At 39.4% G+C, this 13047-nt stretch overlaps 1 protein-coding gene across 1 annotated transcript in view; it reads left to right on the plus strand.

Annotated features, from left to right (window-relative positions):
* The first annotated feature begins 655 nt into the window (after nucleotides 1–655).
* Nucleotides 656–13047, plus strand: part of PHF20 (PHD finger protein 20) — a 76456-nt gene continuing 64064 nt past the window's right edge. The window contains exons 1-6 of the mRNA XM_009329327.1: nucleotides 656–780; nucleotides 1554–1600; nucleotides 3027–3073; nucleotides 6042–6096; nucleotides 7736–7864; nucleotides 12495–12609. Coding sequence (XP_009327602.1) covers nucleotides 12527–12609 — 83 coding nt within the window. The 5' untranslated portion in view covers nucleotides 656–780; nucleotides 1554–1600; nucleotides 3027–3073; ... (1 more) ...; nucleotides 7736–7864; nucleotides 12495–12526. The remainder of the gene's footprint in view (nucleotides 781–1553; nucleotides 1601–3026; nucleotides 3074–6041; nucleotides 6097–7735; nucleotides 7865–12494; nucleotides 12610–13047) is intronic.

Raw genomic sequence — 13047 nt, forward strand, 5'->3', positions numbered from 1 at the left:
CTCCGCGGGGCGCCGGCGGCTGCTCCTCGCCCGGCCCCGGGGGAGGAAGCGGGGAGGAACCTCGCGTGGGGCAGGTGCCGGCCCCGCAAGGTGTTCACCGCGGCCGGGGATGGCTTCCATAGGCGCTACCGTCGGCTGGAGGCTTCTGGCCTCTTTGTGTCCCGTGAAGTCTGGAGCACGTCTCCATCCCGCTGCGTTGTGTCCCTTCAAAATGTCTTTAAGGAACGGAAATAACGGTGGATCCTCGCACTAACCAGAAAGATGCTTCATGCCATGCTTATTTAATAGATGGAATTGGGAGGCACCATGTTCTTTTTCCTGACAGGCCTAGGTTCGGATATGGCTTATTGCCACCTTAATGTGTACAGAATTTGGAATTGTATGCGGTAGGAGAATAAAACCAAATGTTAAATACAATGCTAATGACTTGAAGTAACCTTTTGTAGATGTCTGTACAGAAGCTTGTAACTGAGCATCTCTATAACAGAAGTACTTTTGGCCTGGGTTCATATAATTTTCTATAATGAACGAGGATTCTTTCACAGGATCAGTTTCCAAAAAAAGCCAAGTGAGAAGACTTGTAACGGAGATCACTCATAGTATAATTCTGTCTTTAATTTTTGTGTGACTTTTTTAATAGTTCTGGAATTGAAGGTGGCTTAGATGAATACTCGTTATTTGACCTAAGTCAGCTTGTGGAAGAGTTCAGTTTACATTCTTGCTGATAACTTTGTTGATGTTTCCTGAATGGAAATAAAATTTTACTTGAGCAGTCTGAAGGTAAAATATGCTTGCCTGTAATCCAGAGTAATTAATTAAGGTCAAGTTGGGAATGAGGCTAGAATAGTAATTGCTCATAACAGTGCTGCCTTGACTGAAATGTAAGAAGCGTGTAATTAATTCTTACCTTTAATTGGATAAGTTCTCTGAAGCGCTTTTCTTTTGCTCTTGTAGTTCCTGATAACCTAGGCAATGATATTGACCTAAATTCCCTTGGTCAGGAAAGGAGGGTGCAATCCCTAATTCAATTATAGGGGATGATAAATTCTCTGTAACTGCATATTTTATTTATAACTGCATCTCTAGAAGCTAGGTATTGTCTGTGGCTGTAATTTGTCAGACCTTGACAGGAGCTGACACTGTTGCTGTAGGAAAGCTGTCCTGCCACTTGTCTCCTCATTTCTGCCCATATGGCACTGTCCTGCGCAGATGTGAGCACTTGTGCAACAGCGTTGTGAGCTGAGCTAAAGAATGTATGCGGGGCGGGGGGAGGATTTATTGTTCAGCCCTACAAGTGGTTGTCATCAGTATTTAAACTGCATTCTTGATGGTTGCCTAATTGTGTAGGTGCAGTGGTTGTTTGGTTGTTTTTTTTTTAAATTAAAGGAAAAAGAAAAGTTGCATATACTTTGGACTTAATGGTACATCATATGGCAAAGTCTTGTGAAGTGCTTGTAATAGTTCATTCAGCAGTTGAACAAGTCTACTCCTTTCTTTTTTGCTTCAATTTATTCCTTATCATCTTCATTCTTCTGTTCCTTGCTTGCCTACAGGTTTATTCTGACTTCTTGTGCTTCCTGTAGGAAAAGACTTTTTTCAGGTAAGAAAATAGTGACTTGGAGCTCTTGGTTTGTCCTTGCTGTCAAAATGCCAATAGCTACATGGCCTGTATATTTAAAAAAAACCCTTTTGGAGCTGGTGGCTTTTCAGGTTTTTTGTGGATGCAAGCACCAGACTTAAGGGATCATGCGTGTACGGGTGTATAATGTGTCCATGCTGACGGACGGACTGCAGATGTATGTGGCAGAAAATAATGCATGTTCGACTATAATTAACTTCTTTTTGAGGCTTGTTAGTTTGTTGACATGCCTTTGTGTGGTTTTTACTGGGCTTGAGAACTTTCAGCCAGCCTTGTTTCAGTATAGCCAGCTGCAGTCTGCCTTATTTTTTTAAGAACTCCTTTTCAGGTAGATTTACAAAATTGGTTAAAAAGAGATATAACTGTCTCCATCTGTGTCTTTAGATAAGTAGCCTGTATTAAAAGAGGGGAAGCACTACTGCTTAGTGTGGGGTGGATTTACTTTTTTCAGTATGAAGTTAGCACCAAAGAGCTTTCCTGATGTTGTTGCTGATGTTAAAATACTAGTTTCAAAACGGACTTCTTTTTGTGCTACTTACACTCAGCACTCTCCCAAGGAAATGGAGAATATCCTCCTGTTCCACAGAGTGCTTGAGTCGGAAAACTATCTTGAACACCTCTAGTGCTCCAGGTGTAGAACTGAGCATCCTTAGCCTAGACCTGTGTATCAGTGGCACAGACAGTGCCATTGATAGGGTTTGAGTTAGGGTTTTTAGTTAGTCTTAAAGCTGAAGGCTTAAAGGCTTGTTAGTGTAGCGGAGGTTGCAAGTATACCAATATTTAATTGCTGCTTCACTATAATACAAGTTGCTAATGGCTTTTTTGTTATGTGATCCCCTGTATTTATATCAGTCCTTTGCCTGGATTGCAGCTCTGTCTTCTCAGTATTGCTGTCATCAGTCTTGCAAAAAGATGCACTGATTCATTTATTTGTTTGTTTTTTCCCTGTTGTCCTTTCATCTCTGAGCTGGAGGACAAGTCTATGAGCAGCCTTGAAGTGCACCCCTTTCTTTCCTTTTTGTAATAAAACAGGGGAGTCACATCCTTTACAGTGTGGCACATACACAGGTGATTTGTCTGCTTAATGCATTATCTTAAGTAAAGACATAATTTTTCATCAAAGCAGTGTAACTTGCAAGATTTCCTTTTATTTGACTGTTGTGAAAATACCCTTTTCTTTATCAACAAGTAGGGTGGATTTGGTCCTGTCTAGTCAGGAAGCAGTTGAATAATGAAACTGACAATGCCATGTCTTAAGTGTCAGAAGACTATATACTGACTGGTTGGAAACAGTGCCCTATGGGATTTTCAGTGGCCAATATTGCAGGTGCTATAAATTATCTGTGAAAAATGTTTCTCAAATTTTTTTTTATGGGTGTTTTTACAGGTAGACTTCTTCAAGAGTCAGAAGTCCAAGTTCAGTTACTGCTGCAGGTACTGTTACCAGATCATTTTTGTGCTTTCGTCCTGGCTCCTTCCATTTTCAGTCATAATCTTTTCCTCTGACAGCTAAAATACATGTTGATGCTCACTGATAAGAAAAATCTTAGGTGCAACAATCTGCTGTAAGTGTATAGTGTGCTGCTGGAACACCCAGAGCAACCTCAAAGCCAGGGCAGGACATCTGGTCAAAACTGAGGAATTAATTGGTCAGCTTACTGATGAACACATAGCCTTAAGTATTAAATTTTTATCTCAGATGTGGACTTCTCTAGAATACCAAGGTATTGCTTTCAGAAAGGATGTAGGTGGTAATACTTCAGAGCCACCTAATACTTAAATGCTTGTACTGACTTTAAAACATTGGCATCGAGTGCATAGTGGTATTAGACTCAGTAATCTAGGTGTTGTAACCAAGCAGACAATATGTAGGCAAATGGAAGTCATGTTCTTGGACCCTGCCCATTTCTTAAAGGTATGTTCTTTAAAGAAGAAACCTGTTGTCTTTGCAAAATTGTGAAATTGTCATATGAGTTTTTGAGCCCACGTGTGGTTCCTTTCCTCATCTGTTGTGCAAGGCCACTCTCTGACAGTTAGCACCTTGTCCAGGGCTGTTCAATAGATTCAGCCTGAGGCTGCTGCAACACCACCCTAAACCAAATACTTACATATAGTCCCACTGTAAGTAAGTTTGTCCAAGGAGTTCTGTGGGTTTTTTGTTCTTTTTGCTTCTGAGGGAGTATAGAATGGCAATGAGAATCAGTCCACACTTTTCCTGATCTCATTTTTGTTTGACAAAGGCAGTGTGAGCCTGTAGGTACCCATTAGGCAGGGCAAAAGTGTCTTTTTGAGGACAGTTACACTCGGTGCATTCAGCATCATGAAGTGGTTTTATACAGCTTCAGTTCAGGTAGAAAAACAGGAGAAATTGCATTGGGGTGCCCAATCTGTGGGCTAAATTAGGCTTCTCAGAACAATGCAAATGGCTGTAGCTTGCTTCTGCCACTCCTGCAGTCTGGAGAAGCCTTGCATGTATTGACATGAATTGGATTTGTGGATGAAGAAACTGTTCTGGAGAAACTCTTAGTTTATTTCTTGTATGACCAAAATGCAGATCCGTCTGCCATGTGATGAACGTAGTTTATTCAACTGAGGATGTCTTCGTTGACAGGAGAGGACTGCATTTGGCCATCTTGGCTTGTGTTTGTTCGTGTGGCTAGACATGCATGGATTGATGTGATGAACTCTCATGATTTGGAGATTGTGCTTCTGTAAGGAACAATGCAGCTTGCTTGAGCCGTCTGCAGGTCTTTAGCTGTTAAACATTTGAACTCTTAATTTCCTTGAGAGAATTCTTGCTGTCTGATATACTAATTTGCACCTTAAAATATCCTTCACACTAAACTTATTCTTTCTTAACTAAGAAGATCTAAAACCATGGAGATGTTTAGAGTCTTAAATTGCTAGAAGAGCACTTTCTTTTTGAAAGAAGTCTCATAATTTTTTTTCCCCTGATTTGTTAGGCTGCTCTTTTTGTGGCGGTTATAATTGTTTCTAAATGCAAGAAGGGTTTTCTCTGTATTTCTGAATAGTTTAAAAGATATTTTTAAAAATTCAGAAAGCATCGGTCTTACCATGATATATCTTGAAAAGCCATGCTTGTTAAATAAGAATGTCTGTAATTTGAGCTTGTTGAAGGCTTGTATCTGACCTAGGGTTTTGGTTGTTTTTTTAAAATAACCTGTACTGAAAGATGACTTGTTAAAGTTTGTTAACCACCTTGGTATTGCAGCAGAAATCCACCAGTATGAGTAGGAATTGTATGTTACATCAGAAGTGATGACGTCAGTTGTGCGAATCCCAGTCTGCTGTAATTGTTCTGCAAAAGAATTTTGATGTACTTCCAAATCTAGAACACTCAGGCATTTTGACCCTTTGACTCAGATTTGGCAGTTTTGGTTTTGCTTGTGGGCTGCTTCTCATACTTTGTATTTCAGAATTGAAGCTTTCTCTTTTTTTAGCTACCGTCCTCAGAAGCTTTCTCTTTTTTTAGCTACTGTCCCCAGAGTTAAAGACTGTTTGGGCGATAGGAGTATAATTGAGGCAGTGATATTCATGGGGGTTTCTCAGTAGTAGTTCTCATTAAACTGAGAGGAAAAGAGGATATTAGATTTGGGGCAAACTGGTTGCATTTAAGTATCTTTGAATGTTTCAGATACATTTGTTTAAAAGTCTTATCTGCCAAATAGCAGTTAGATAGAAAAGTGGGGAGAGCCATTAAGAATTTCTGCAACTTGGCGTAACAGAGAAGGGGAAAGCGGGGGGGGAGGTAAGGGAGGGGACACCCAACAGTAGGAGCTCTTGTTTTCATATTTAGCTATCCATTGGAAGAGATGGTGAACTCATTATGATCATCTGTGCTGGATCTTTAGCCTGTCATTTCACCTAGAATGATACATTCTCAATGTACAAGATAAAACTGTAGGCTGTAATTTCTTTTAAGTGCGACTTGGTCCATTGGGTGGATTGAACATGTAAGTGGTCTATTCTTTAAATGTCTGCAGACAGTACCTTGAATTTTGAGTTACTTGCATATACAAGGTTTGGTAGTTACTGTCCACTTGCTTAGTTAATGGGGCTATTCCAAAATATCTGGTGCACAAAAGTAGGAGTAATGATAAAGTTACTGGTGGCTTCTGTTTGGCAAAGGATAAATGAATGATTGAGAAATTTCATGTGGATATGCAGAGAGAGTGTCTGTGTGTGGATCTCTAAGTTTCTCTCTAATTTGGATCACAGCAGCCTGCTGACTCTGTGTATTGAAATATTTTCAGATTAAATTGATATTTTAGAAGTTTTATTGCGTGATTGGGATATCGTTGGCTGTAGAGAAAATATTTTTTTGAACTCTAAACTACTTTTAGTCTCAGAATTCACATGACATGTTTTTCCTTCCCTATAGTTGTACAACAGTGTTTGGAATGTTTGCAGCCATATAAGCAACGAGTTTCTTCTTGGTGAGTATAAGCATGGATCCTTGGTTTTGTTAATTGTAGCTTTTCTTTAAGCTTTTGATGTTTTGCTTTAAAATTCAGGTTTTTCTTAATTCTTGCAGAGGCACTGTGGATAATATTTCTCTAAATCCTTATATTCTTAAAACAGACTGCACATTTTCAGTTGGAGGAAAAAACGGCAGTTTCATTAAAGTAGATTTTCTTGAATGTTATTTTATTTAGGAAAAACCTGCTTTATTTCATGTGACTTAAACCCTTTTCCCAAATCTTCTTGCTTGTTCAGTGTTTAAGAGTGTTTGTCTTCTACCTTTAGTATGTTACAGGAAAAGAGGAGAAACCAGAACAGCTAAATGAGAGATGATCAAATGATTGAAAAGAATTCTTTTCAGTAATGAGTATTTATTTCTTTAATTGCACTTGGTAATTCAAAAAGGTTTTATTATAGAAAAATTTTTCTTCTGTTCTGTTGAACTGCCCATGTTCATAATTTCTGCTTCTATGTTGGTCTGTCCCGGTCTTGCCACCATTTGAATTGACAGCACAGTTGCATAGGATGTTGTTGAGAGAGTGGAAAATGACATTCTCGATGTCCTGTAATCTTAGGGAGAGTGTGAGGATCTTGATGGGGGGAGGGTAACTCATGTTTGCTGACACCTTTTCCCTTTTGTCACTGAGTACTTGGAGTAAGTCTTGGTTTCTGCCTGAAGAGGAGAGCAAATGTAAATTTTTACTGCTGTCAGTTTTGTTAGTCTACTTGTATAAACTTGAGGAAAAATAGGAGTCTGAAATAAAGTCTTATGCGTTGAGGGAATGTTTCAGTGTTGAGGAATTAGCTGTACAGTATTCTTGATATGGAAATTGTAGGTATCAGTTCAGGATCCAATTTCAATGTTGTGTTGATCAGTCAAAGAGTTTGCCTGCGTAGTTGTTGATTGAATCTGGGAAACTTTTAAAGCAAGAAGTGAGTGCTGGTTAAGATCTAGTTGAGGATCCTGCACGATGCAAACAAGAACTGCATGTAGTTCAGTGTTTTGTTTGAAATGTCTTTTGGATAGAAAAAGGGAGGTGATGCAGTATTCCTTGGAATTTATTGAAATGTCTGATGGTCTTCATGTCCAGTTTGAATCTTTCCCGTTTCTGCTCCTGTTGCATTAAAAAAAAATTTGACTGAAGATCTGAGGCATTGTGTTTTGAAATACTAGTGCTAAGGACATCTTCTGAAAATTATGTGTGTGTCCTAAAACTTACTCATCTTGCTATGAAATGGTATGCATAAACAAAACATGAGGCAGGAGCATAGGGATCCTTAGATGAATAGCTAGTACAGAAACTGTTTCTGGGTTAATACTTTAACAGGTGTAGGGTTTTATTTCTGTTTTTATATGTAGGGTAAAATACAGTGAGGCATACTTCATGGTAGCCACGCTACTGTAGGCAAAACCTGGTAGGCAGGCTTTTTTTATCTGCAGGCAATAAAAGTCTGTTGTAGTCAGTGCCAAAACAATTTTTGAAAGTGGTGTTTAAATGTTTGTGAGACTTGTACTTAGTCTTCATAAGATGCCATTAGGCTTGTATAATATAAATGGTGTCTGTAAATACTGTTTTGCAGTCTGACGTAGCCATTACCTTTTCTCATCTGCAGGTGTGTGGTTTCAGCACAGCATGGCTGTGGTCATCCACTTGCAAGGTCTTCTGATTGTGGTGGGGACCATGGACTTCTCTGGATTGACCATTCCTGATGGGGGCATGCATATTGTAGGGGGTGAACTGGGTGAGGCTTTCATCGTTTTACCACTGATGAAGATGTGAGGCTTGGTATCATGTATGCGGATGGTATAAGTAAAAGGTCAAAACGAACTATTGCAGAGCAATAAAAACCTTACGTGCAAAACGTGGTTGGACTTAGTCCTTGGCAGTTTCAAAATGGGCACATAGATGCTAGCAGTTTTGGAACACTGGTGCTGGAGTGAATGGCAGAGTCAGCTTAGTCTTTGTGGACTTGACCTGTTTTGGCATAGAAACTGCTTATACTGCTATACACAAAGGAAACAAAACAAGCTTGTGTTTTGCTGCTTGTGTAGGAACTGCATTTCACATCTTGGGGCAGCCTTTAGTATCCCAGTTCAGTTACATCTGTGCTGCATCTCTAGTGAACACAGGACAATCTCTTGCTAGTTGCTTTTACTCCCTGGTTTTGCCAGTGCTTTTTACTAACCCACTACCTGTCCTACCTACCATGTAGTCCTACTGAATCACCAGTGATGTAGAATGCCTCATAGGAATTGGACAGCAAGTTTACCATCCAGAGTAAAAAATAATAATACTACTTTGCATTGAAAATTTATATTTATGCAAACTGTCAAAGTTTACCATGTTCCTTTATCAAGCCAGAGAACTATGTTTTTTCATGGACTTCCTCTTTTTTTTCTCTAGCGTGCTTTGATGGAGGAGGTGGTGGAAATTCCTGGGTTTGGCATAGATACACTAAAGAATGAAGGAGATAAGAGGTTGAATTGTGGGAGTGATTTGCCTTTCTTCTGCGCTGCTTATGAAGTACTGAATTGAGACAGTACTAAGTTTGGAAGTGGGACCGATTTAAAGGCAGGGTTTTTGGTGTGCTAGTACTTAGGGAATGGTTTAATCATACTTACCAGTGATTTGGAAAACAATATTTGCAAAGGTAGGTAAGATTTTGAAAAAGGCTGCAGTGATTCTGCAGTTTCCAGAGAGAAAACAATAGAAGCTGTTGTTAGTGAAAGTCTGCTGTAACTGCTTGGTTTTGCTCTATATGGTAATACGAAAGATTTCTCCAGTTTCTAGAGGAACCCTCTTCTTGCACATCACTTGGAACTTAGTGATGTGCCATGTTTGGGGCTCAGCACTGACAGAGCTTAAAATTGAAGAGAATAAGAACGACTACAGGTGTGGGTATACAGGACCTGCACTGTTAGCAGAGCAGAAAACTTGTTTTAAAAGATAAAATCATGATCCCTGAAGGGATCAATATTAATGTAAGTGTATTCTCCTCTGCATTGCCCTGATATAAATGTACCTTCCTGATTGGTACCTGTAAGTATTTGAATAGTCTTTAAAAGCTAAATTACCTCATGGTGACTTTTATGGGAAAGAAAAGGCTCTCCCTTTTAAACAACAGAAATGTGTGGATTTAGAAATATTTTCTGTTGGAAGTAGTAGCTTGTCTAAATCCTGGAGTATTTGTTCCTGAAACAGGCCTAATCCTCATAGTGGAATAGGAGGTTTTGGAGAAAAGCCTTACAGCTTTTCTAGGCCTACAGCTAGGGGTAGGCCTAGTAACTACCCCTTGTTTTAATCGTGGTCTTGAGCACTTGAGAAAAATGGATTCCCAGGGTTACCAAAGTGAAAAGCCTGCTCGCGTCTTGGTTCAGTTACCAAGTTAGTACAAATTCATTTTCTGCTGAAGAAAATTTTAGAAGAGACGTTCTGGTGAAGTGTTATTTCCAAGTTGTATCTATGACTCTGTCTGATTAGTCTGGGGTTGTTTGTTAACAATCTGTTTTGATGTAGTTCAAGGTTTTTAAGTAGTCCTTGCAGAAGAGGACTTTCAGCAGAGGCTGAAACATAAAATCTCGAAGCAGAGGCAGGCCCCTGTGTTTAGCATTTTCCTTCTGAGAAATGAAGTTCTCTGTATGGTCAAGGTCATGCTGGTGAAACGTGGACGGGCTTTAGCGTTGCCAGTTGACCTTTGTTTGTGAAGAGCTATGTGATGGCTCCCAGTGATGGTTGTATCGTATGGTTTCAGTCTTGCTCTAAGACTGATGTTTCAGGCTAAAATTGTTGAGATCCTCTATTGAGTAATTTATCTTGCGTAATGTTCTACCAAGTATGTATCTGCTTGAGGAAGCTGTTCCTGAAATGAGCTGCAAATGAAAAAGCCTGCTTTGCAAGGTGTGCTGAGTATAGGGACTGCTGGGTCAAGTTAAATCCAGTTGCGGGATGTGAGAGAGAACCCAAAGCAGCCCAAGTTTCATAACTTGGGAGGGGAGATGAAGGAAGACTTTGAGGGAGGGGGCAGTGATATGAGATTTTTGCCCATACAGTTTTTCCTCTCTTTCAACTCTCTGATCAGCTGCCTTGTAACAAGCTTGGCTGAGTTAGTGAGGTGCAGTACGTGTGTGCTCTGACAAATGCTGGTGTTCAGCTGACTCTAGCTGTAAAGTGGACAGAGTTCAGATTTTTCACAGAATCTGCAGCCTCTGTAAATACGGTTAAATGGCTTCTGTTTTTTCAGATTTCCCTTTAGTTGTGATACTTGTAGGTTTTTTGATACTTGACTGAAACTATAGTAAGGCCTTCCTCACCAAAACTGATGTTTATTTATAGAAGCCCTATTGTATGAGATCCTGTTACTGAAGTCAGGAGGTGTGTATGTTGCTTTTCCAGTCTCATGTAGGTGAGCTGAAATTACTCCCATTCTTCAGGATTGCAGCTGTTACTGAAGGGGATCACTGCAGAGAGCTTCAATAATGTACTTCCAGTACTTTTAGGAGTACGTGGTCTTTGCGTGTCCCTACTTAGTGAAAAGGAAAAATAAGTTTACTAGGACAAGAGTCATCTTGCAGCTGTAATTTCTTCTACAAGTGTCAAGCAAAATGTCTGTCTGTTCCACATTTGGAGGCACGGAATTCTATTGCTAGTGCGAGTAATGATGTAAACCTGCGGAGAAAATAGTGTATGTTTGAGGTGTGGGTGGATAAACTGTTTAAAAAAGAAAAAGTAACTTTGCACTTGCTTCTTGGATTTCCAGATTTTTTTTATTCTTCTTACTGTTTATTTTTCATCAACGTAAAACCCCAACCGTTCTAACTTTTCCTTAATTTCTTTCCCCCTCTTCTTTCCCAATTAAAAGTTATGGAGGTGGTAGGTAAATCCTCCCCGCCCCAGACTCTATCCTTATTAGAAGACAGTCATTCCCGGACTGATTCAGGTCCATGCTGGGCGAGCTCACAGTTCTTTATCAGATACGCTAGAAAGGTAACTTGTCATGTTTCTCAGTTCCTAGGTGGCTAAATTTTTTTTTCTTCTGTTGTGAGTCACTGCGTTGTGAATTGAGCTTACAGGCAATAGCATATTTTTTTCCCCATACCATTGTAGGCTGCTTTAACAGTAGTGAAGATAAGTCTAAAAGCAGTGCTTTAGAGGAAGACAGCAGATCATCTTCTGGTAGAGAAGTTTTTGCAATGTGATTATGATACTCGAAGTGGTGGGGGTGCCTCCATGGCCAACCCCTGGCAAATGGCCTGGTTTAAAAAATGTGTCAATGGAGTAGCTTTTCCCTGCAATAGAAGCTTTATGACTTTCCTAAAGATCTTTGGTTTCTGAACCACACTTGAACTTAGAGTAGTTCTTCATAAAATAATGTTAATCCTTTTGTAGATGCAGCTCAGTTGATACCATTGCTGTTTATGCATAGTGTGAACAAAAATGCTGCTGCTTATTTCTGTTGCCAGTGCACGTCTCCTTATTCTTGTGGTGTGAGACTAGAAGGTTTTTTAATTTAACTTGCATCCATTTCGTACATCTTTAATTGAATCTTCAAGATACAGCCTTACTGTAAGGAGGATGGTATTGAATAAAACTTACTCGTACTTTTGGATCTTGTGAGCTTGAAGACTACAGGAATGGATCATAATTTGTATCTTATAATTGTGGGAAACGACTGACAAAAATTTGGGAAAAATAGCTCCTGATCAGGCTTTCCACTAAATGTACCTTGAGAGAAACTACTTTGGCAAGATTTCTTAAACCTTTATATTATCTGTTGGAAGCATGTCTTAATGAAGACTACTTTTATTTTCTGGTTAAAATGGTGAAGTGGGAAGAAAGCAATGCAAATATGCAAGCAGTATAGACAGTCTTCTAAAATTCGTTAAACTACGTATTTCTAATGTCTCTGAACTCTATTGCATTTGTAGTGATGAGGTGACATAGTGTTCTTGAGTTGTTTCACTAACATGGTAGCTGTTGAAAGATTGTTACTGTGTTTGTTTTTGCCCGCTTCCTGTTTACTGGATTCCTTGTTTTCATCAAAACTGGGAGGGGGGAGAGAATATCATGAAACTTCTGTCTCAGTTCTGAATAAATATTGCGTTGCAGAGTTCCTAATTGACCTGGAACTTGGACTGATGGACAAAGGTTGAGCTTCAATCTTTCATGGTCCAGTAGCTACCATTTTGAACACATTTTTGGAATGATTCTGCACACTGTCACTTGGGAACCCTTGTTTAAGAGATAATTGCCCCCATTACTTTCTGCAAACAAAAAATAGAGGTCCCTTGACATCTAGCTTTTGGGGATTATGGTGCATAAGCTTATTTTGTGTATGTCTTGATTAGTGATTGATATTTAATTGCATTTTTCAGGGGAATAAAATCAGCAGTGTTGATATTACAAAATGACAAAACATCCTCCGAATAGAAGAGGGATCAACTTTGAGGTGGGAGCCCAGTTGGAAGCCCGTGACAGATTAAAAAACTGGTATTTTTTTAAAACCATTCATATTATATTAACTCTAAGTCTTTAATATCTTAAACATTTTGTATTGGTACAATATTTAGAGTCCTGGTCATTGGTTTGTAGGAAAGTAGTTAATTTATAAAAGTTTATATACCAGTGGTTGAAATGGGCGATAGATGCTGATATGTTGTTCTGGCCCTTAAAAAGGAGTGTGCTGGTGCTATCTGTGTCTGGGAAGTAGGACTACACATAAATCTAGTGGGACTTCAGACTCTGGTACTCCTGAATTCACGTTTTAAATTCTGTGCTATACACAGATTGCAGAGCAGACATTGAAGAGAGAAATCTTTTGCAGTACAGAATACCCAAGGTAGTTCCTCACTACTTCCTTTTCCACTGCTGTTGCGAATTCATAGGCTTTAATGTCTGATTGAAATTCTTACGGCCTGTGCTCATGTG

The sequence above is a fragment of the Pygoscelis adeliae genome, unplaced genomic scaffold (genome assembly GCF_000699105.1).
Source record: "Pygoscelis adeliae isolate BGI_AS28 unplaced genomic scaffold, ASM69910v1 Scaffold407, whole genome shotgun sequence".
Taxonomy (NCBI): Eukaryota; Metazoa; Chordata; class Aves; order Sphenisciformes; family Spheniscidae; genus Pygoscelis; species Pygoscelis adeliae.